The following is a 22,459-nucleotide window of genomic DNA, read 5'->3' on the forward strand; positions in this document are numbered from 1 at the left end:
CAGCTCCAACACTTGGAATAGCAGGACATCAAACTTGTCTGAGTAGCAGAGTAAAGCTGGTCCTGATGGCTGGGAGTATATGAGCTGGCCCCAAGGGCATAAGAGCAGGAAAACTTGCTCCGCCCCTTTCTGGTCAGATCATTGGATGAATCAAGTCCTGTGGCAGGACTTGATAGCCTGTGTTGATGGTGTCAGTAAAAGAGAACTGGTGGCCTAGCAGCTCAGTTATTTCTCAGGCCCAGATCCAGGGCTTTGAGTTGGATCACCCCAACATCTACCCTATTGTTGAACTGCTGGAATTTATGAAGGAGCCAGTATTATAGATCCAAATCTATAGGATATCGATGACACAGGATAAAAGCAGGATATCCATTATGAGTCTCAGTGAGGTTCCAGTACTGGTAGTGTGGCAGAAGGCAGAGGCCCAAATCAAACCAACAATTTATTGCAATTAACATTTGTAAGCAAAGTCGTGTTGTCCAAAGGGTATACTGTGGAATACACTATGACACACTATGACTCTCACAACAAGATTTTTTTGTGTGTCAGTTTCTAAGATTCATTCCTAGGGATAGAATAAGTACTGGTACATTTTAGTTCAGTTCAAAGATCAGTATCTCTGTCTTTTACATGACTTCAGAATGAGAAAACTTCCTTGGGGACACAACCTAAACAAACCTCCAGCTTGTTATCTATAAAGAAATGAGAGTCATACATGGTCCTCGAGGGCTTATGAGATACATACTTCATTCCAAAATATACAAAACCAGATATTCAGACTTTTGATAAATTAGTTTCAACTGCAGTGAATAGAATTAATTGGTGAGTTGTGTATAAATAAATACACCAAAATATTTGTTCCTAAAATAAAATATTCAAAAACAATAAATAATTAATTCCTGGGAGGGCAAAAGTGAAAGAGACTCATCTATTAATAGTATCCTCAGTAGCCTTTCTACACACAATATTTTCAGTAGAAGCTATTTGTTCATTTTTATTTCACTGACCAACTTAAATTGTTAAAAATATTTGTGCCCCTTTCTCTGTAATTGTTGTCATAAGAAAAGAAAATCAAAAGATACTTAATATTTCCCCAAGACTTTCAGTTTCAAATTCCATATAACATTTTTCTTCCTTTTCTTCTTTTCTTTTCAGTTTCTTCAAGAATTAAGAAGACATCAGATCTTCGAAATTACCTGTTAAATGTATTTGAAACATGTATGTCATTTGACAGTCTCTGCCTCCTGAAGTATCATTAGGCATTACAGATTTGGGACACATGCATTACATGAGATGCTGTCTAATTAGCTGTGTGTAATGATTACTATCTGTTTCTGAACACACCGGACATTCTCAACTACAGCAGCATCCAAGGTAGGTTACCCAGAATTCTGATTTGTAAGCTAGTTTATCATATTTTCATTCTCTCCCTGCAAGGACTTTATAATTAAAGAAATTAAATCTCCTAACTATATATATGTATAAAAAGATATAATTTGTGGAATCTAGGTTTTACACATAGGATGCAAAGAGAATTATGTAGCTAGAACAGTTACAGCATGTTCTTCCTATGTGATCTGTGCATGCATGTGATCTGTGCGTGATAGTCCATGTAATTTATTAGCTTATACAAAGTCATACCGATTCTTTAAAAAATAAACTAGTAATTTTCAGGATTTCTAAAGGGGAAATTCCACCCTATATCAATAGAGGTATACACAGAATACAACTGAGAAGCTTAACATACTCATTGAAAGTAGATTGGTGACAGAGGTATGGCCTTCACTGCCATGAGGACAGATCAGAATGGGAGGAAAAACTATTTGAACCCTTTTGTCAAAAAACCCTTCAATTCTGAAGTTAGTATCAAAGATTAATGCTTTAAAAATTCTATTTATAAGAGGAATGTCTATAATTTCAACACTGAAAGGAAATAAATACTAAAATTCAACGTCAAGAACACTTTTAATTTTGTTTAAAACATTTTCGTATATTGAGAAGTGTTTCTCTTAGAGCAGATGAAGCCCCGGCTATACAATAGAATTTCTGCATTTCTTAAACTAAAAGTTAATTTTTTTAAGAATCAAGACATCTAACTATGATAACTATGAAGTACTTGTATATATTTATACCATGTCATCCTAAGAACGGTGAGATGCTGAGGCAGAAAATATCAGGGTTACAGTTTAGCAGACCTGGGCTGTTCAAAATCAGCCTCTGCCATTGTCTGAAGAGTTCAGATTACTTGAAATTAACTTGCCTAGTACATAGCTCCTCAACTTTAACATATGTATAAATTGATAAAATACAAGGTACCCAAGGATTTCTAATGTAGAGCAGTTCTAGAGCCTTGCAGACTAGAGACCTGAACTCATTACCATCTGGCTTCCTTTTGGAGCTTAGCAGAGGACTATGGAGTTTCCTGTGACTACAGCTGGGGACTTTAAGCTACTAGCTCACTTCTCTGCAATGCTGACCTTCAAAGAGAACTAATATGTGTTGGAGACACAAGTGCTGAGTAATTGCTAAACAGTCAAAGACAGATATCCTGGATTTGAATATAGGGTCCTCCACATTTTATCATATGGACCTTTAGGTGAGTCTCCTTTTCTTAAAAATGCACATTCAGTAGTGTTAAACATTTTGACACTGTTGTGAGGAATACACGAAATACTACACACAAATCACTTAGTACAGTGCCAAATGTACTGCCAGTAATCAGTGTAAGGATGTCCCACAGGAAGCATGCACATGGCAAGTAAAGCCTCAGCATGTTGCACAAGACATATGGAAAAACAGAGCACAGTAAAAGTTTCGTGTCCAAATATCTGAGCATGGGAGTTTAAGTAAGTGACCAGGTTTTCTCAGTGTTGAATGAAGTTATCCATTTAGATCCTTGCCTCTTCATTTACAGTCTTTTATGGAAGATCAATCTCTCCTTGCACCTGTGCAAATACCAAAGGGTATGCTATTAATCTTTGAACCAGGACAGTGAATGAAACTCATTTATTCCTTTACTCTTCCATCAAGCACTAAAGACATTAGTTTTGACATATGGCTCAGTTGTTCAGTTTGTCTTTGTCTACTTGATGTAAGGAAAAATGAGGAATCTTAGTGTTTTAAAAAAAGAATTAAAATGTATGCAAATTACTTCAAAAATCTACAGGAAATGGGAATGTTAACTGAATGATGGAAATCAAGGTTTTGATTTTATGTGTAGTTTTAATCATAAAATATGACTTTGTCATCGAGATTTAAGTGACTATAAAAATACATTAGTGCAGTTTTTGTTATCCCAAGCATTAACTCCTCTAGAGAAGATCTGGTAATTAGAAATGTGCTCCATTATATTCTCAGGGGTTCCTGGTCTTAAGAGGATTCTCTTATACTTTTGGCTATTTAGAAGTCCATAATCATTGGCTCAGTGCTGTGATGTTATTTTGTCAATGATACATTCATGGAATCACATAGAATATGGTCTCCTTTCCAAAGTCTTAATAATATATCACATTCACATGAAATAGGGACAAATTGTTTTACTCTTGTTTTAGGAACACAGGAAAAAAAATGTATTAAATCTGAAGTTCAGGAAAATGTAAGGTTTAATAATGACAAAGAAGTTTTAAATACTGTTCTAAAGTCTGAGTGATACATGCATCTTCATTAAGTAAATAAGAGAGATTTTATATCAAGTGTCTACAGGTTGTTTACTGAAAGTAGAATTAATGGTCACCTATGTAAATTGTTGACTGATGATATTAGCTAAAATGAGAAAATAAATTTGGTTGATATAGTAAAATTCACACCCAGGGCATATATCAAAAGCTTGCAACCTAACATCTATATGTTTGAGGAAATATAACATTTTTCTTTTGGGGTCTGGGTTACTTTTTGTTGAGGATTTTTTATTGTTTTCAGTTTTGTTCTTTGTTTTGGAGATTGATAAGGAGGGGAGTGAAAGACAGAACATAATTGGGTAGATAGGAAGAGGAGAAGGATCTTGGAAGATTTGGAGGAAGAGAAAAAAAACATGATAATAATATATGATATAAAATATTTTAATAAAAATGATGACATCCAGGATAATGCTAGATACTCTCGGGAACAGTCATAACAATCTCTCTGTGCTAATCTTCAACATCATTCGTGAGTTGGTAATTATGATTTTATAGGCACATCATTATATTATTTAATCATATTAAGATATTTCCTGGGCTGACTTAATATCCCAATGTGAAATTTCCACTATTTCATAACTCATATTTTATGCAACTTGAATGTTCATGTATTTAGGTATAGAACTCCAAGAAAAATATAGAGATTAGGTTTTTCTCAATCTTAGAATTAGTATTGGAATCTGAAGAAATTTAGGAAATGATTTATATAAAAGTAAAAATGCCCACAGTATATAAATATTATGGGATAGAAATATTATGAGATAAATAACCTAAATATGTTCATTTGTTTTCTAATTTTTCTCAATGTAGGTCATGATGTGATGTTTCAACATATACACACGGTATGTAGTCATCAAATAAGTGTAATTATTTGCCTCTCCTTATCACCTATACTGTGAAGCAAAGATCACTACTGTCTCTATACCTAACAGTATTTAGGAATAATTCTACCTTTATAGTGACTTTAATTTTAATACTCACTTATGGGAGAAAGCATAATATTTTTGTGCCACCCATTATAGTAAAGATGTAAAGAAAAGGAAACTCATAAGATATAACATCTGTAAAATCCAATATATATACAATTTAATTGTAAATTTTTCAATTTTAATTTAATTCTTGAAATAAACATGTAAAACACAAAGTCTTTGAATTACTTTTTCACTATAGTGATAAATTATCATTACTACTTTTACCTCTCTCATATTTACATTATTATGAATAGGGTAAAGGAATTGTTTTATGGTTCTAATGTATCTTATTTTATATGTAATTTTAGGTGTTTCTACTTTCTAAAATTACTTCTCTTAATGATGACACTGCTCCATCAGTCTGGAGTAAACTGAAAATTGCAATTGCTCCTTTGCCCTGAGGAAATGAAAGAAGATTCCTTTCTTCTTGATGTCTTGTGTCTTATAAGAATTATTTAAAGTTAAAAACTGAAAGACTAGAAAAGTTAAATAAGTTTGAGATTTCCAGAAAATTTTAAAAAATGGTGTCTTATCTTTGAAACAATAATGTAAGAAAGTTGCATAATTTCAGAAATATTTAATTATTTTATAATTCCATTTTTTCCTAAAGGTAAAATAATTCTTTCTGGATTTAAAAACAAATAAACTACACTGCACACATGGAACATAAAAGGAATGTGACTGAATTCATCTTGATAGGTCTTACACAAAATCCCCAAATGCAGAAAGTAGTGTTCATGACATTTTTGGTTCTGTACATGATAACAATTTCAGGCAACCTGCTCACTGTGGTCACTGTCATCAGCAGCCAGGCTCTGAGTTCCCCAATGTATTTCTTCCTGTGCCACCTCTCCTTGATAGATACTATTTACACTTCTTCTTCAGCTCCAAAGCTGATTGTGGACTCCATTCAAGAGAACAAAGTCATCTCCTTCAATGGATGCATGGCTCAAGTCTATGCAGAGCACATTTTTGGAGCTACTGAGATCATCCTCTTGACAGTGATGGCCTATGACCGCTATGTGGCCATCTGCAAACCTCTGCACTATATGACCATCATGAACCACAAGCTGTGTATTCTCCTGGTGGGGGTGGCCTGGACTGGAGGATTTCTCCATGCAACCATTCAGATCCTCTTTACAGTGTGGCTCCCCTTCTGTGGCCCCAACATCATAGACCATTTTATGTGTGACTTGTACCCATTGTTGGAACTCGTCTGCATGGACACACACACCCTTGGTCTCTTTGTTGCTGCCAACAGTGGGTTCATCTGCCTATTTAACTTCCTGCTCTTGATGGGATCCTATGTGATCATCTTGCGCTCTCTAAAGAACTATAGCTTAGAGGGCAGGCGCAAAGCCCTCTCCACCTGTGTGTCTCACATCACAGTAGTTGTCTTATCCTTTATTCCTTGCATATTTGTATATCTACGCCCAGTGACTACTCTGCCAATTGATAAAGCTGTTGCTGTCTTTTATACTATGGTGGCCCCTCTACTAAATCCCTTAATCTATACTCTCAGGAATTCTGAGGTAAAAAATGCAATCAGAAAGCTCTGGAGGAAAAAAAAATGTAAATTCAACTAATAATTAAACAAGGGTCTTTGAACATTACATACATAGGTAATACATTAAATCTCTTTCGACTTTTTATCTACAGATGGGAATGTCAATTATAATGTATGGTTGTATATGATTTGGAGATACTACAGCAGAGGTAAAATGGGGATTGTAGTCATTTTCTCTTTTTCTCATACTTTTCTCATCCTAAACAAATGCCTGTTTCTTTTTCAAATTTATTTGTTTATTTTATGATTATGTCTGTGTTATGTCATTTATGAATGCATGTGTGAGCACAAAGTAGGAGCAGTCATGCATGGGAAACAGAGTCTTTAGATGCAGCTAGAACTGATGTTACATGAAGTTTTGAACCACACATGAATTATCAGCAGCAAATCCTTATCTTCTAATCTTTTACAAAAGGATCAACTACTCTTAATTGCTGAAGTATTTCTTTATCCAAAATCCATTGTTTTTTTTAGCAAATATATATAAACTGTAAAAAAACCTCAATGTTTTAAAAATTCTAGAATATTAGGTTGATATTTAAATAATCTTATGTAATATTCAGATGTTGCTTATTATACATAACTGAAAATGATATGTTTAGCTATATTCTTTTTTTGTACTGTAGACTTCATATAAATTCTTTGTGGATTTCATTATTTATTAAACATCAGTTGTATATCAAAAAAATTATGACTGGCATTGTTTCCATACTTGGCCATTTAGGAGCCAATTAGAATAAACCACCTCAATTCTTTGATTTGAAAGTGAAGTTTACACACAGTGAATTATTTCATTAGGGAATGAATGATAGGAGAGTAAAATATGCCCTAAATATATAAGATGGATATCTAAGTAAGGTACCTATTTTAAGAAAAAGTTCTTCCCTGAACTATTGCATTCCAATATATGGAAAATATATAGTTGTTGTCAATCAAGTGGTAAAGATACTTAATATATATTCTTTGTCCAGGCCTAGTTTATAGTTCTTGGTCAGAAGCTTGTAAATAAGAAATTATTCTGTTAGTGCAAGATGTGTGCCTTCCACTAGGATATTGGTGAACTAAGATTGGTGAAAATAAGGTATGTCCTAGATTGACAGACAGTCTAGGATACAAGGGTACCAATAATGAGAGAACACGCCCAGCCCAGTGCAGGTAGATAGGGGACATGACATTGGAATGAATGGAAAGACAAGAGGTAAGTTTTGTCTGAGTGAAAGAGGCAAGTACAGATAAATATGATCAAAATGCATTCTATGTATGTTAGAAATTCTCAAAGAATTAAAAAAAAACATGAGTTTATGGACAGCGCAAATTAGATCAGGTGCACGACAAAAATAAATCCTATTTATTAAAGCATAAGAAGTTAAATATTCAGGAATTCATTTAATTAAAGAGAGAAAAGCTAGTAATATATGAATACTGGAGTCTATCAAGTATTTATAGATATCTTGAAGGCAATATGCACATATGAAAAGATATCCCATGTCTATGATTAGAAGTTAACAATATTAAAATATCCATAATATGCAAAGTTAAGTCTCATTCTAGATGAATGTGAGTTACTAAGAAATTTGATGCCACGGGGATCACAGGGTGCCCTAAGTCCAGTGTGTAGATAGGTGTATGATTTCTCAGTTGACTCACATTATGGAATATAGGGTTTATACAAGTGTTAGCCTTTTCTGGAAAGTCATTATTGCCTGATATCTAGAAAAATTATACCATAAAATTTATTGCAGTGATTTTATTTAGCGATTTCTTATTTTAATTTTATTTTTAAACAGCTAAATGGCAATTGTTCTATAAATTTACGGTGTAACAATTTGATGTATATATCTGCCAGGAGCCAAACTCAGGAAAGTACCTGCTGTCCTAGAAAGTCTAGTCAGTACAAGGTTAAGAAAGGACGTTCACAGGTCTCAGGTCCCAAGAACTTAAAGAACGTCTGGCATTTCCTTGGAGCTGGTTACAACAGTAGGATGGTCTAGGGCAATAAGGTTATGACAGTGGGATGGTCTAGAACAATAAGGATATGACAGTGGGGTGGTCTTAGACAATGAGGATTCCATAGTAGGATAGCCCTAAGCAATGACCCTCGCCCAAACTTCCCAGTTTGCTGTGTCTTTATAACCTACCACCAAAATTAAAGTTTCAGAGCTTGATCAGAACCCCAGACTTGTTCTCATTCTTTGTGTCTCTTGTCCTTTCATTCTTTCGCCCCCTTCCCTAAGGTCTCGTCAAATCCCCGCGGGCCGGGGCATATATCCATTGTATTAAGATGATAACAGGCAAATGAACACATATATCACTGGTCCTGATGTACACTAGATTCCCCAGACCTTGTTCACTCTCACACACCTGTGGGTATCTTACTAGGTCAGATCTGGTCCCCACACTGGCTCTACAGCTTTTGCTTCAGGCTGATGCTCAGCTATGGGTCTGCTGTGTGCCTTTGTATTTTTCTTTTTTTGTCTTTTTCTTGATGTACAGGTTTTTGTATCAGCACAGTACCAGATATTAGTATTAGATATTCCCTCTTTGTCAGTTGTCTTGTGCTGAGCACACAGGAATTAGTACTTTAAAAGTTTTGCATGAATCTGCAGTTAAGTCACCTATTATCTGGATTTTATTTATTAGGAAACTTTATTATTATTTCAACTTTGTTAACTTAATATATATATGAAAAATGTATATATCTAATTTTAATTTTATTTTTAAACAGATAAATGGCGTTTGGTCTATAAATTCAAAGTGTATATGTACATTGTATGTATATATAATATATATTAGCATTTTAAAAAGATTTTTAGGTTTGTTTTTGATTTTGTGTTTGTTTGTTTGTTTTGTGGGGGTGGTTTTTTTTAAAAAAAATTAAAATATATCATTTTATTATCCTGAGAATAAGTTCTTTTTTATTTCAATAATTTTTTTACTAGGTAAAATATAAAATAAAACAAAACCATCACATTGAATTTGGAGAAGACAAACCAACAGATGTAAAGAGAAGGCACAAGAATCAGAGACCCAGCCATTTACATATTCAGGAGTTCCACTAAAGTATTAAAGTGAAAGCTATAATGTATTTGCAGAGGACTTGGTACAGACCTGTGTAGGTCCTGTGCTTGCTGCTTCAGTCTCTGTGAGTTCATATGTACTTTGCTCAGTTGATTTAGAAAGCCTTATTCTTCTGGTGTCCTCCATCCACTCTGGCTACCACACTCTTTCACCTCCCCTCCTGTTTGAACTGCCATGATCAGAGGTGCAGGGATTGTTTAATACATGGAAATCAATAAATGTAATCTACTATATAGAGAATCTGAAAGAAAATAAGCACATGATTACAGAACAATAAGACAATGAAGGATATCAAGAAGATACACATTGAAAAGGAAGAAGTCAATGTATCTTTATTCATAGAAGATATGATACATAAGTGATCCTAAAATTCCACCAGGGAACTTGTATAGCTGATAAATATTTTTAGCAAAGTAGTTGGTACAAAACACACACACACAAACATACACAATCAGTAGCCATGCTAAATACAAATGACAGACTAATAAAGAAACCAGGGAAACAGCACTTTTCACCATAGCTTAAAGTAATGTAAAATATCTTAAGGTAACTCTAAGTAAGCTGATGAAAGACTTTTATAACATAAGTGTCAAGTCTTTGAAAAGAGAAATTGAAGAAGATATTAGAAGATAGAAGGATCTCCTTTGCTCATGGATCACTAGAATTAACATAGTAAAAATGGTCATCCTACCAAAAGCAATCTACAGATTCAAGGTAATCTCCATCAAAATTCAACACAATTCTTTGCAGACAATTGTCTTGAAAGAACAATTCTCAAATCTTAGTGTTTTTAATATGGGTAGAAATTAATTCATTTGTCATAGATTTTTTTCCAAGCTATTGTTGTATGTTTTTATATTAAAGTCCTTGAAGGGTGTTTCTATTTCTTTGGCATTAGTTTTCTTTCTCCTTTTACTTCTCTGATTTTATTCATTTGGATATCGTTGTCTTTTCCTTGTCTCCCTAAATTTTGAATATAATAAAGGGTTTATAATTTTTATTGTTCATTTTATTGATATGTGCCCAGATACCAATTGCTTTAACGCTAGTCTTTTGTTTGTTTGTTTGTTTGTTTGGTTTTTGTACTTGCTTTCTTGGTTCTCTGGACTGTATTTTTATATTATTCATGTAAAATATCTCTTGCTTGGGGACATAGATGTCTGTTGACATAAACTTCTCCCCCAGTGTTCTTATTTGTGTATTCTGTAATTTTGCCATGTTGTGTTTCAATTTTATTGAGGCAGGGTTTACATAGTGTTTCAATTTTATTGAGGCAAGTCTACATAGCCCTGGTCGATTTGGAATTCACTAGGCAGACCAGGCCTCAAACCCATAGAGATCCACCTGCTCCTGCATCCCAGCATCTAGGATTAAAGGTGTGCCACACCGGGTCTGGCTTCTCTAATTCAATTTTTGTATTTACATTTTTAATCGCCACATTGATTTCTTCATTTATTGATTTACTATTCCATAGAATATCACTTCCTTTTCATATATTCTTCCAATAATCATAGTTCATTTGTAGTTTACTTGTCTGTTTTATTTTCTGTGGTCAGAAAACATATGTGGGTTGATTTTGACCTAGTTAATATCTGGAGATGTGATTCATAGGCTCACATCACTTTTTCCTTAAGAATATTCTATGTGATGATAAGAATGTTTATTCTGAAGCTATAGGAAGAAATACTTAGCAAATTGTGCTATAACTATTAGATCTTTACTGTGCTTAATTTTAGTATTTGTTTGTTTTTTATCTCTATGACCTGTAGTGAAAGTAGGATATGAAGCTTTAGCTATTATTTTGGAGTCATTCACTTTTCACTTTGACAAATATAGATAAAAATTTTTTTTACATATTTGGTGGTCTGGTATTAAGTGCATATATTTTTACAAGTACTACAGCCTTTTGTGGGAGTGATAGTTTTATCAGTATTTAATGACCCTCTGTGTTTCTTTTTATTAGTTTGATTTCAATTATGTTTTATCTGAAATAAATACAAGTAAATCTATTGTTTTTTATTTCCATTAATGTGTATGTATTTTCTTGTTTTACTAATCTCTCTTTTAAATATACATACCTTTTAGCCTGTAAACAATAGAATAGGATGAAGGTGTATTAAAACAATGAGAGACTGGCACTCGTCAGACCACCTCTATTAATTCCATGGGTTACTGGCAAGCAGCAGTTCTCTGGTCCTACTTCTCTTGGGATTACATTTGAGACTTTAAAAGACTAATGTCATTAATAGTCCTACTTACAGCTGGCAACACTTTGTCCCACTGAAAGCCTGAGTGATTATTAGAAGTTGATAAACTATTTTCTCAAAGCATCGTTAAGTTTCACAGCAAACATAATATACTTAGAATTGTTTTCTCATTTAAGAGAAAGGATTGGTTTTAATGTAATATGAATATATAGAGTTTAATCTCAAACAAGTATTATGTTTAATAATGAAAAATTAAAACTTCTCTTTATTTATTTGCCCAGGTCTATTTTTTAGATAATAATTGAATTACATCATTTTCCCCTTCCCTTTCCTCCCTCCAAACTCTCCAATATACACCTCCTTGTTCTCTTTCAAATTTGTGCCATCTCTTTAAATTAATTGGTGATAGGTGTGTGTGTGTGTGTGTGTGTGTGTGTGTGTGTGTGTGTGTGTGCGCGTGCGTGCGTGCACGCGTGTGGAGTGCAAACCTGTGTATTGTTCATTTCATATATTTTTGTATGCATGTTTTCAGGATAGACCAATTGGTGTGCTCTTCCCTGGGAAAGACTATTTCTCTCCCTTCTAGCACTCCTTAATTGCCTATAGTTCTTCGTGTAAGGTTGAGGCCTTGTATATTTTCCTAGTTTGCTATGAGACTGTGTTTCCTAGTAAAGTCCAAGGCTACCCCTGTCATGTCAAATAACTCAAGCCTCCAAGGTCATTTTAAGAGTAGAATGCTCTTATTAATGTGAGTCTTCATGTAATAACAGAATTAGAATTCTGTTGTTATGAGTCTCCTATATCATAAATAAATTAAAGACACATATCCATTTGCACTGAATGAGGAGAAGCACTAGAATAATGAATTTCTCCAAGTCCATAGTCTGACTAGCATCTCTATCTGTGTGTTTTGGCTCACTACAAACCAGCTTCATGGCCTGATATTTCATGCTAGAAGAACATGCTAGAAATTTTGGAGACAACTATCAATTAAATGTAAAAAACACAATGAAGCCCTGTATATTCCAATATAGGTGGCCTGTGATCTATTAAAACCATATTGCTCAAAATTTTGGAGTGAATATGACTACATATACCAGTCTTATCTGAGAAACTGTCTCTAACCAATTTCTTCATCAACAAATAGTTTAGACTACAAAGTATTCTGTAGGGGCTACCACTTGAGATTTACAGAGGCTCCAAAAGAGATAGTAGTACCAAATCTCAATAGCTCCTGCAAAAGCCTTTTGTAGGTAAAGTTAAAGTTCTGAATGACAAAAGCACAATGAAGGGACTAAGGAAATACCAGCATCACAAAATGATAAAATTTAACCTCACAAATAGACAAAAGTCAGTGTCTCCTAATATGGTACCTGAGAAACATCCATCATTAGATATTCTCGCTATAGGCAAAATTGAACTTAACGTACAGAACAGGAGACAAACATGATATGGAATACAGATACAAAGCATGTTCTACAAAATAACTGGTCCATAGTCTACACAAATATCCATCTGATAAAATGCAAAGAGAGATTCAGAAATGGCTTTATGTAATGGAACGCATGCCATGCTGTGCTCACCATTAGAGGCAATGTGACAACTTGAGTTCCCTTTAGCTACAAGGAAAACTTTATTAGAACAATTGGTGAGAGGGCAATAAGCTGTGTGGCTTCTTTTAATGTTATTTCTACTTTTAACTATTATGTTTATTGTTTGTGCATGTATTCTATGTACAAGTACACAAAAAATAGATACCATAAAGCAAATACACAAAATGTGATCCTTTGGAGAGCCAGAGTAAGGTTATCTAAGAAGAATTCTTGCATTGTATCAGATTCTGAATAATACTTAAAATATTTATATATAAATACTATCAAATTTTATCACATTTATGAATTTGTTTACTTATTTATTAGTTTATGTATTGATTTATGTGTACGTTCATGTGCTTAGGTGCCATGGTAAATATGTGGAGGACAGAAGTCAGCCTGTGACAGTCAGGTCTCTCTTTTCCATTATGTGAATCTCGGGTATTTAATTCAGGTCCATTGGTCTTGATGGCAGGTGCCTTTATTTTCTGAACCATCTTTCTGGCACTTAAAATTATCTCTTTAAATAAATTGTGCATTTAAAACATAGGCATATAAGCATGAGGAAAAAACTTGTATTTTTCACAAACACAATAAATAATTGTAATTAAATTTTTAAAGAAATAGCATTGATGTGACCTAAATATCTTACCATTTTATCAATTTTCTTATTAAAGTTCTCTTCATAGAAAATGAAAACCCAGCATGCTAAACTGCATTGTGTCATTAGTGTATATTATAAATAAAGGCAATTTTCTCAATTTAGGTAAGTAGGTCAGAAGTCCTTGCCAACTCCCCCTTGTAACCTTGCCTACCATATGTGAAAAGAGACTGGACTTTGACAACTTAGCTTTTGGCATGTTTTTTTTCTCAAGATAAACAACTTGGAGGAGGGTTCTGAACCTTTGTGAAGGGTGTTTGTACATGTAAATAAAGAGTGAGTTCAAAAATATCATATACCTAATGCAGTTAATGTTTAGAACAAGTAACCTAACACAAATAATATGTTTAGCATTATTTCTGGAAAATTACATGCATTTTATAAATTTTAGACATGGCTGATACATATATAGATCTTTAAAGAAAATATCAAAATTCTACTCAAAATGTGTCAGAAAATATGTTGCTTTAAAATTAAGAAAAAAGTAATCATTCAAGGGAATGGATCTGTTAGCTTAGTAGTGATACTTTTTTTTTTGTACTGAACGTGAACTGCTCACTCCTGTAACAGTTCACCCTTAGGTGTACCATGGCATCTAAGCACATGCACATAAATGCAAACCAATAGATAAACAAACAAATAAATAAGCAAATATATACATGCATGTGATAAAAGTTTAAAAGGATTTTATGTGGGTTTAAATGTTTTGGCCACACATACTACTACTCTTTTGGTGGCTAAAACGCTGACTAGTTCACTTAGACTGCTTTTGTTGTCTGTTTTCTCTTTAGAACATAAGATCCCTGTTAGATACATAATAGTGACAGATATAGTAAATCATTTGAAAAACTGTTTTATAGAAGCAATTAATTTTGTTGTTATCTGAACATTTAAGATCTTCCCTGTTACAAAATTTCAAGTATGCAGTACATACATAATCAACTATATATGCCACGGTATATATTAGACTCTGGGAATTATTAGTCTTTCATAATAAATCTTCATATTCCCAACATTTTCTGTTTACTCAGCTCATAGCGTTCATCATTCTGCCTCTGCTCCTGTAAACATGACTGTTTTGTATTCCACATATAAACTCCTTTGTGTGTTATTTGTCTTCCTATTTCTGGCTTATATTACTTAGCTAGTGTCATCCAGGCTCATCCTTTTCATGAATGATGAGAGCTCTCACTTAAGGACTCTTAGCATCTGAGATTGGTGGCATCCAGGTGAAGAATAGGTACACAGATTCTATGTTTATGGATTCTATCTACTAGTTTTTCGGTTGGTTTTATTTTACAAAATTATGACACTCAAAATTGTTCGTATGATGCAAATGAAATATTGGCAAGAGTCTAATAGTATTTAAATATTTACTGCTATAAAAATAAACCAACATAAAAATAAAACAAGATATGGAGATGTAACTATACATACAGATAAAGTCAGTGCAATCCATAAAGGTTTCATTCACTAATCCATTACTTCTCATTCATCGGTGTCTTACTATGTATTCATTATGCCTTTCCAGGTGTAGTAATAAACAAGATTTACAGAAGTTATACTATGGCATTGAATTTTATTAATAGTTCAACTACTTAGTTCCTTTGTATTTTTAGGAAGTATTTTTAAAAATAAGGGAAGGTAACATCACAACTTAGAAGATATGAATCATAAGGAGACAACAACACAATCAGATGACTTCATTCATTGTAGAAGACTCATTGATTATTTGTGTCCTGAAATAATTTTTTTTCTCCACAGCTTCTTCATAGCATTTGTCATCTCTGAGTTTCTCAGAGTATATATCAAGGGGTTCATCATAGGGGTAATGACTGTGTAAAACACACTCAACATTTTATCAATGGGGAAAGTTTTAGCAGGTCGTGCATACATGAAAATACAGGGAACAAAGAATGAAACAACTACAGTGATGTGGGAGCCACAGGTAGAGAGAGCTTTCCACCTCCCTTCCTGAGTAAGGTTCTTTAGAGAGTACAGGATGATGCCATAAGAGATGAGTAAGAGTAGAAACACAACCGTGCAGATCAGCCCTCCATTGGCCATCACTAAGAGGCCAATGACATAGGTGTCAATACAAACAAGTTTCAGTAAGGGGTACATGTCACACATAAAATGATCAATGATATTAGGACCACAGAATGGAAGTCCATAAATAGTACTGAGCTGAATTACTGAGTGCAAAAATCCTCCAATCCAAGATAATATCAACAGCACAACACAAACCCATTGCTTCATGATAGTTGAATAATGCAAGGGTTTACAGATGGCCACATAACGATCATAGGCCATCACCAGCAGAAGAAAAACCTCTGATCCACCAAAAAAGTGTTCTGTGAAGAGCTGAGTCATACAAAATTTAAAGGATATTGTATTTTGACCAAAGAACAAATCTGAAATCAATTTGGGAGAAATGGCTGATGAATAAATGATATCCACAAATGACAAGCTAGCAAGAAAGAAATACATTGGTGATCCCAGGCTGTTACTGATAGTTACAGTGATAACAATAAGCAGATTTCCCACCATGGTCAAAATGTAGGAGAGCAAGAAAAGAACAAAAAGTCCTTTCTGCACCTTTGGATTCTCTGAAAGGCCTAAGAGGACAAAGTAGGTTACATTGTTCCTGGGTTCCATTTACTCTTTCATTGGTTCTGATTTTAGATGTAAAAAGACATTACCTACAAAACAAAGAAAATATCCTTAGAGTATTATGATATTAATGTTTCCATATGCATCTGTATAAATTTGGAGAGAGAGGGAGAGGGAGAGGGAGGGGGAGGGAGAGGGGGAGGGGGAGAGGGAGAGGGGAGAGGGGAGAGGGGAGAGGGGAGAGGGGAGAGGGGAGAGGGGAGAGGGGAGAGGGGAGAGGGGAGAGGGGAGAGGGGAGAGGGGAGAGGGGAGAGGGGAGAGGGGAGAGGGGAGAGGGGAGAGGGGAGAGGGGAGAGGGGAGAGGGGAGAGGGGAGGGGAGGGAGAGGGGAGAGGGAAGAGAGGGAAACTTGTGTTAAGATCCATGTTAAAAATATGTAAGTTTCCAAGTCATTTAAGGTTCCATGCCCTGAGTAATTTGATGCATAATGGTGGGTTCAGCTATTAAAGACCAGCTACATAAGCATCATTGCAAACATTTATTTATGCTCTGCTATTGATTCACACAGTATTGGGATTTCTAAATCCACCAAGATCTGAGAAAATTTCTCAGAGAAAGCAAGTTTACACAAGTTTAAAAGAAAAGTAGAAATGAACAGAGAACATGAGTAGGAGATTCCATGAGTAGGTTCACCTTATGTGAAGTCACAAAATAAGAGTTATCACACTTAGGGTGATTTACATATTCAAAGTATAATGAACTACAAATAAAATCACTGAATTTGTTACTCATTTTGCTTTAAGACAATAAATGTATTCCTTCCAACTTTCAATAATATGTTCATTTTTATGTGAGACCTCAGCCACAATTTCCTTAACATCCATGGTTCTGAGACATGTTGTTCAGGGTGTGTGTGTGTGTGTGTGTGTGTGTGTGTGTGTGTGTGTGTTGCATTGTGCAGATTTCCTTTTTCATTTCTAAACTCTTAGCCACAATCACCTTTCCATGTCCCTATTTCTACAAGCAAGCAGTCTCTTTCTTCAAGAGAGTTCTAGGGATTTTTGTTTGTTCTATTTTTGTTTGATTTTGTTTTGTTTTGTTTTGTTTTGTTTTGTTTTAATCATGAGTCCTAACACTCTTCTGTCATCTACCCATGACCCAAACTTAAAGCTACTTCTGCAGCTTTAGATATTTATTGCAGCAAAACTTTTTTCTCCAACACTAAACATGATTCATTTTATTTTGTACTTCATTTTAAATACAAATTTTATAATGCAACATGCTTCCATTGATGCAAAACTTAAAAACAGCTAAATTAAGATTGCATAGATTAGATTGCATAGATATAGATAAAACATCTGATAAGATTAGATGTTAGTAAGTTGTTAAAAGTTGTATAAAGAACCTAGAATAATAGTTTCAGTTAAATAATATGGAATTAGGTGGTAGATAGATGGCTCAGCAGTTGAGACCATTCACTATTCTTCCCATGGACTCAAGTTATCTCACTTCAAACACAGGCATGCAAATGCATAATGTTCTAAGAAGATGACATTATAATTAGGAAGAGAAATTTGAGGGATTATTGGGGAAATCTATTCTGATAATTTTGTGGTGTTTAGAAATATTTGCTTTGTAGCACTTCATTAAACTTTTCATTCTTTCTCTGTTATTATTAAACTTTATAACTACATTGTACTATAGACAAATGGAAACAGAATACAATAAAATATCAACACCTTTACATGGACTAATGACTGTTTTTCTTTTTCCTATATTTTCTAGAAGTTTTTCATTACCCAGTGTCATTATTATATTGCCATATTTGCTAACACTCAGTAATATGTTATCAGCATTTAGCTTGCTGCATGTTACTTTGAGAAGCTAGTTATTATGAATCCTATTTGAAGAGCATCGAGATGTTTGAGCAGGAACCAGGATTATCTATTTCTGTTGTTCATTGCACATGTATTAAATCACTGAAACTAGGTGATGAAATAAATTTATTTCTGAAACATGGTGGACTTTTGATACTTAAATTGATTATTTTGGGTTGTGAATAAAAAAAAAAACTTTTGTGATTCAAGTATCTTTTCTCTTTTAAGTAGTTGTCATCAAGTCCAAATGATGTATTCAAAATGCTAAGCATTTAAATTAAGCAGAATGTGCAGCAATTAATTTTTGTGTGTAATTTTATGTTCGGTGGAAAATACAGGAAATAAAGAACAACACTCTTTAGTACCCAAATCATCATTCTTTGGCAAGAGTTTCTGTTAAAAAGAAAATAAAATTTAAAGGAAAAACAAACTAAGATTTATTAAGTTCTGCATGCCAGAAATTCAAAATCAAGTAGAGATAGTGATAGAACCTTCAGCAGACCGTTAGGAAACCATCTGATGCGGTCCTTTCCCTGGTATATCCAACAACAATTTTGCATTTTTAGAGTACTTTCCCTGTATCAAAATTTCTTACTTATTTTTGGCAAGTCTCATGTAGCCTGGGTTGATCTCAAACTTGCTCTGTGTCTGAGAATGGACTTGACCTCCAGATCTTCCTACATCTACCTCTCAAGTTCTAGAATTCTTAGAGTGTGCAATCATGCTTATCCAAATTTTCCTTTATAATAAAGACATCAAATCATAAAGAAGTATTACCTTCCATAAAAATTTAAGCTTGATTATCTATATCAACACTATATCACAAAATAAAGTCACATTCTGAACTTCTATAGGTTTCAAGGTCAGCATTTTAGGTGGAAAAATATTTGACTTGACTGGACCAACCTTGTCAATCAAAGAAGCTCTGCTTAGGAGATAATCACCAGGAATGAAATAGAGTTTTTGATTATTATAAGAACCTTGCATTACTGTCTTCTAAGAGGCTTAATCCAGCAGCTGATGATAACAGACGCAGAGATCCACAGCCAAACATCAGGAGGAGCTCAGGAAGTCTTGTGAAACAGTGGGAAATAGAAATAAGCAAGCAAGCATAAAGGTCCAAGGATACCATAAGAAGACTTACAGAGTTAACTAGCCGAGCCCCTGGAGCTCACAGAGATGGGATCACCAACCAAAGAGCACGCATGGGCTAGACCTAGGCCCCTTACACATTTGTAGCAGATGTACAGCTTGATTTTCATGTGGGTCCCCAACAACTGAAACAGGCATCTCTCTCTGACTCTATTCCCTGCCATTGGATCCCCTTCCCCTAGCTGGACTGCCTAGATGGACCTCAATAGAAGAAGATGTGCTTAGTCCTGCTGAAACTTGATGTCCCACAGTGGGGTGCTACACCATGGGGCAGGAGGTGGGGGGGGTGGGGGGTAATGGTGGGAGGGGATTTGTAAGAGTGGGATTGAGATGAGGGGAGGGAGAGAAGACTGTGATGAAAAGAAGAAAAAGGAAAAAAACCTTCAAAGTATAAATATGTGGAATGGATAATAACAAAACTGTGATGTTTTGTGTGATACAATGTGTGACCCAAACTAATGCAATCTCAGATGTCTAACAAGGTCACTGAGAAGTCCATTTAGCATCTTAGGTATCCCTCCTTTTCCCAACCTATAAATGTGTAAAGTATTCCAAAGCAGTATTTATCACTCTTCTCTCTCTTGATGTCTGTATTTCTAATTATATATCTATTAAGTATTTGAAAATGGAAATTCGAAATTGTTGAGATGAATCCATTCACTCCAGGTTTTCTCTACTGAAATAATACCATTCCCTTTGGTATACATCAATACAAATTCTATAACTATCATCCATTCCTTTGTTACTTCCTTATTACTTATTCATCAGTTTAAGAAATACCATTGATTCTCCTTGATAATTTACTCTTTTCTATAGAATAATTTTAGAGACTGGAAGCATGTCACACAATCTAAAATGATGATAAATACTGTAAATCTGTAATGCACAACAAATGGCTATAAGTACACTTATTACATGATGATGATCAAGATAGACTTTCAGACATCACAAAGAGTCAATGTCTTACATAGGCTCAAGGTTTATACCAGGGGCTCATATCTAAGGGCAGGAGCTTTTGTGTTGGCTGAGGAGTCACCTTCAGCATGGGTCTTCCACTTTACGAGTTGGAACTATAACTTTAAGGACAAAAAATAAGTCCTAATAATTTCCTTTGGTTTTCTAAAACTATATTCATTACTTGTCACATGTAATCTGCCAGTAACAGTGTAGGTGCAGAAGTTTCCTTGGCATTTTAACTGTAATAAACTTGATTGATATAATTGTTTAATTAAGAATGTATTTAGTTATAAAGTCTGATTTGCACTACTAATGGCTAAAGTCTTACCTTTTGAGAGCTTCTTTGCAGTTTGAAGGACTTTTCAGTTATTCATACTGTAATATCTTCTTCAATGTACATAGAAGCCCAAAAAGCAAATTAGTTCTTGAAGATATTTTTGAAACAATGTGGACTTCTAAATATTTCAAAAATCCATTGTCTTCATTGTAGAAGTACTTCAAAGAAGTTACATAATATAAATAAATTAATATTTTTATATTAGAACAACAACAGACATTTAATTAAACCTTGTATTCACATAATAAAACAGCAGCTAATCTTTATAACAAGGAGTATTTTTCTCTCTTAACTTATTTCTAGTAATTTCCATAAAGAATTCCCTTCCAGAGGTTTAACCTAACTCCTCTTCTGTGTTAATATAAACAAATAAATACACTTGAAACTTGCAGAAATCATTCTTGTGACTTCTTTAAAGCATGAGTTAGGCCAGAGAAATCTTTTCTTAGAAATTCTGTCAGTTACAAAGAGGGCTGCACATTCTGTCTGGCAGAAGCAAAGATCGCTGGATGGTTTTATACCTTACAACTATACTCATTGACTGTAGCATCTGGAGTATGTCCAAGACTGACTCTTAATGAAATTCTCTGTGATTTCAAGTATTATGTCAGAAAAAAGTTAGATAAACCATAAAAAGTCATTTTAAACTGCAATTCACAAGTGAGATGAGAATCGTCTTTTTAGGCAGATCCAACCTTGTAAAAGGGTTAATATACACCTCAGTAGAGCACTAGGCAAGCCAATACAAAACCTTGGATTAAATTTCTAGCATTTAAGGAATAAATAAAGGAAGAAAAATGGTAGGAAGTGATGAACTCGAAGAGAAGAAGAGGAAGGAAATGGAAGGAAAATGTAAAAGGAGAAAAGAAGAGAAAAATAAGAGAAATGTTTCAGATCTCTTGGAGTATCTGTTGTTTGCTGTTTATACTTTTAATTGGTTTATAAACTAGCAAATCTCCTGACGATGTTTCCATATAAGTTTTGGTCACTGCTGGCTTTCCTCTGACTCTTTTCTCTTTATCTCCCTAATCCACAATCCTGAGATCTGCTTAAACCATTTTGCCCCCTTTGACTTTCATATCACATGAATTCCCTCACTTTCCCTAATCACCCCTCCATTGAAGACTGCTTCCCCACCCTGGCCCCTTTCTAGTTTCCTGGAATCTGCTCCTGTTCACTCCCATGTATACACAAATATAAAGATCAGAAGCTAAGCCATGCATATGAGAGAGAACACCTGATGCTTGTCTTTCAGAGCTTAAGTCACATCATTTTGTTTTCCAGTTCAGTTCATCTTCCTAAAAGTTGCATAGTTTCATTTTTCATTTTTCTTTGTGTTTAAATAAAATGTCACTGTATGTACCATGTTTTCACTATCCATTCACCCATTGATGAACATCTGATCTCCTTTCATTTCCTTGCTAGCTTTATAAAGGTAAAACTTTAAAGGACTTAAATATCAAGAGATATAATCAGTTAAAGACAGTTCTCATCCCATAAGTTGTAATCCCTTTGAGAGGTCGAATGACCCTACACAAGGGTCACCTAAAAACATCAGAATTATCAAATATTTACATGATGATTCATAATAGTAGCAAAATTACAGCTAAGAAGTAGCAATATTTATAGTTGGGAGTCACCACAACATGAGCAACTATATTAAAAGATCAGAATATTAGAAAAGTTGTGAATCACTGGCTCAGGAGAAACTGAATTGGTGTGGCACAGAAAACATTCATTTAGTGAAACTACTTCGTATGATAATATCTAT

The 22,459-nt window shown here is 34.3% G+C and overlaps 2 protein-coding genes across 5 annotated transcripts; one reads left to right on the forward strand and one right to left on the reverse strand.

Annotated features, from left to right (window-relative positions):
• Window positions 1–988: 988 nt before the first annotated feature.
• Window positions 989–6,709, forward strand: LOC117703184 (olfactory receptor 4C12-like). Of its 2 annotated transcripts, none has more exons than XM_076929153.1 (4): window positions 989–1,374; window positions 2,404–2,596; window positions 4,488–4,519; window positions 4,957–6,709. In XM_076929153.1, exon 4 carries the CDS (start codon window positions 5,308–5,310, stop codon window positions 6,232–6,234), a length of 927 nt encoding a protein of 308 aa, XP_076785268.1. In that variant the 5' UTR covers window positions 989–1,374; window positions 2,404–2,596; window positions 4,488–4,519; window positions 4,957–5,307; the 3' UTR covers window positions 6,235–6,709. The 2 variants fall into 2 exon arrangements, with proteins under 2 accessions (XP_076785268.1, XP_034350560.1); XM_034494669.2 differs by having other exon boundaries at window positions 5,259–6,709.
• Window positions 6,710–15,112: 8,403 nt separating this feature from the next.
• Or4a47 (olfactory receptor family 4 subfamily A member 47) lies at window positions 15,113–22,083 on the reverse strand. 3 transcript variants are annotated; one of them, XM_076929154.1, is made up of 4 exons: window positions 21,926–22,083; window positions 20,680–20,846; window positions 19,149–19,315; window positions 15,113–16,455 (listed from the first exon to the last, which is right to left on the reverse strand). In XM_076929154.1, exon 4 carries the CDS (start codon window positions 16,409–16,411, stop codon window positions 15,482–15,484), a length of 930 nt encoding a protein of 309 aa, XP_076785269.1. In that variant the 5' UTR covers window positions 16,412–16,455; window positions 19,149–19,315; window positions 20,680–20,846; window positions 21,926–22,083; the 3' UTR covers window positions 15,113–15,481. The 3 variants fall into 3 exon arrangements, with proteins under 3 accessions (XP_076785269.1, XP_076785270.1, XP_034351351.1); XM_076929155.1 differs by lacking the exon at window positions 19,149–19,315; XM_034495460.3 differs by lacking the exon at window positions 21,926–22,083 and having other exon boundaries at window positions 20,680–21,166.
• Window positions 22,084–22,459: the final 376 nt, after the last annotated feature.

Source organism: Arvicanthis niloticus, chromosome 2 (genome assembly GCF_011762505.2).
Source record: "Arvicanthis niloticus isolate mArvNil1 chromosome 2, mArvNil1.pat.X, whole genome shotgun sequence".
Classification (NCBI taxonomy): Eukaryota; Metazoa; Chordata; class Mammalia; order Rodentia; family Muridae; genus Arvicanthis; species Arvicanthis niloticus.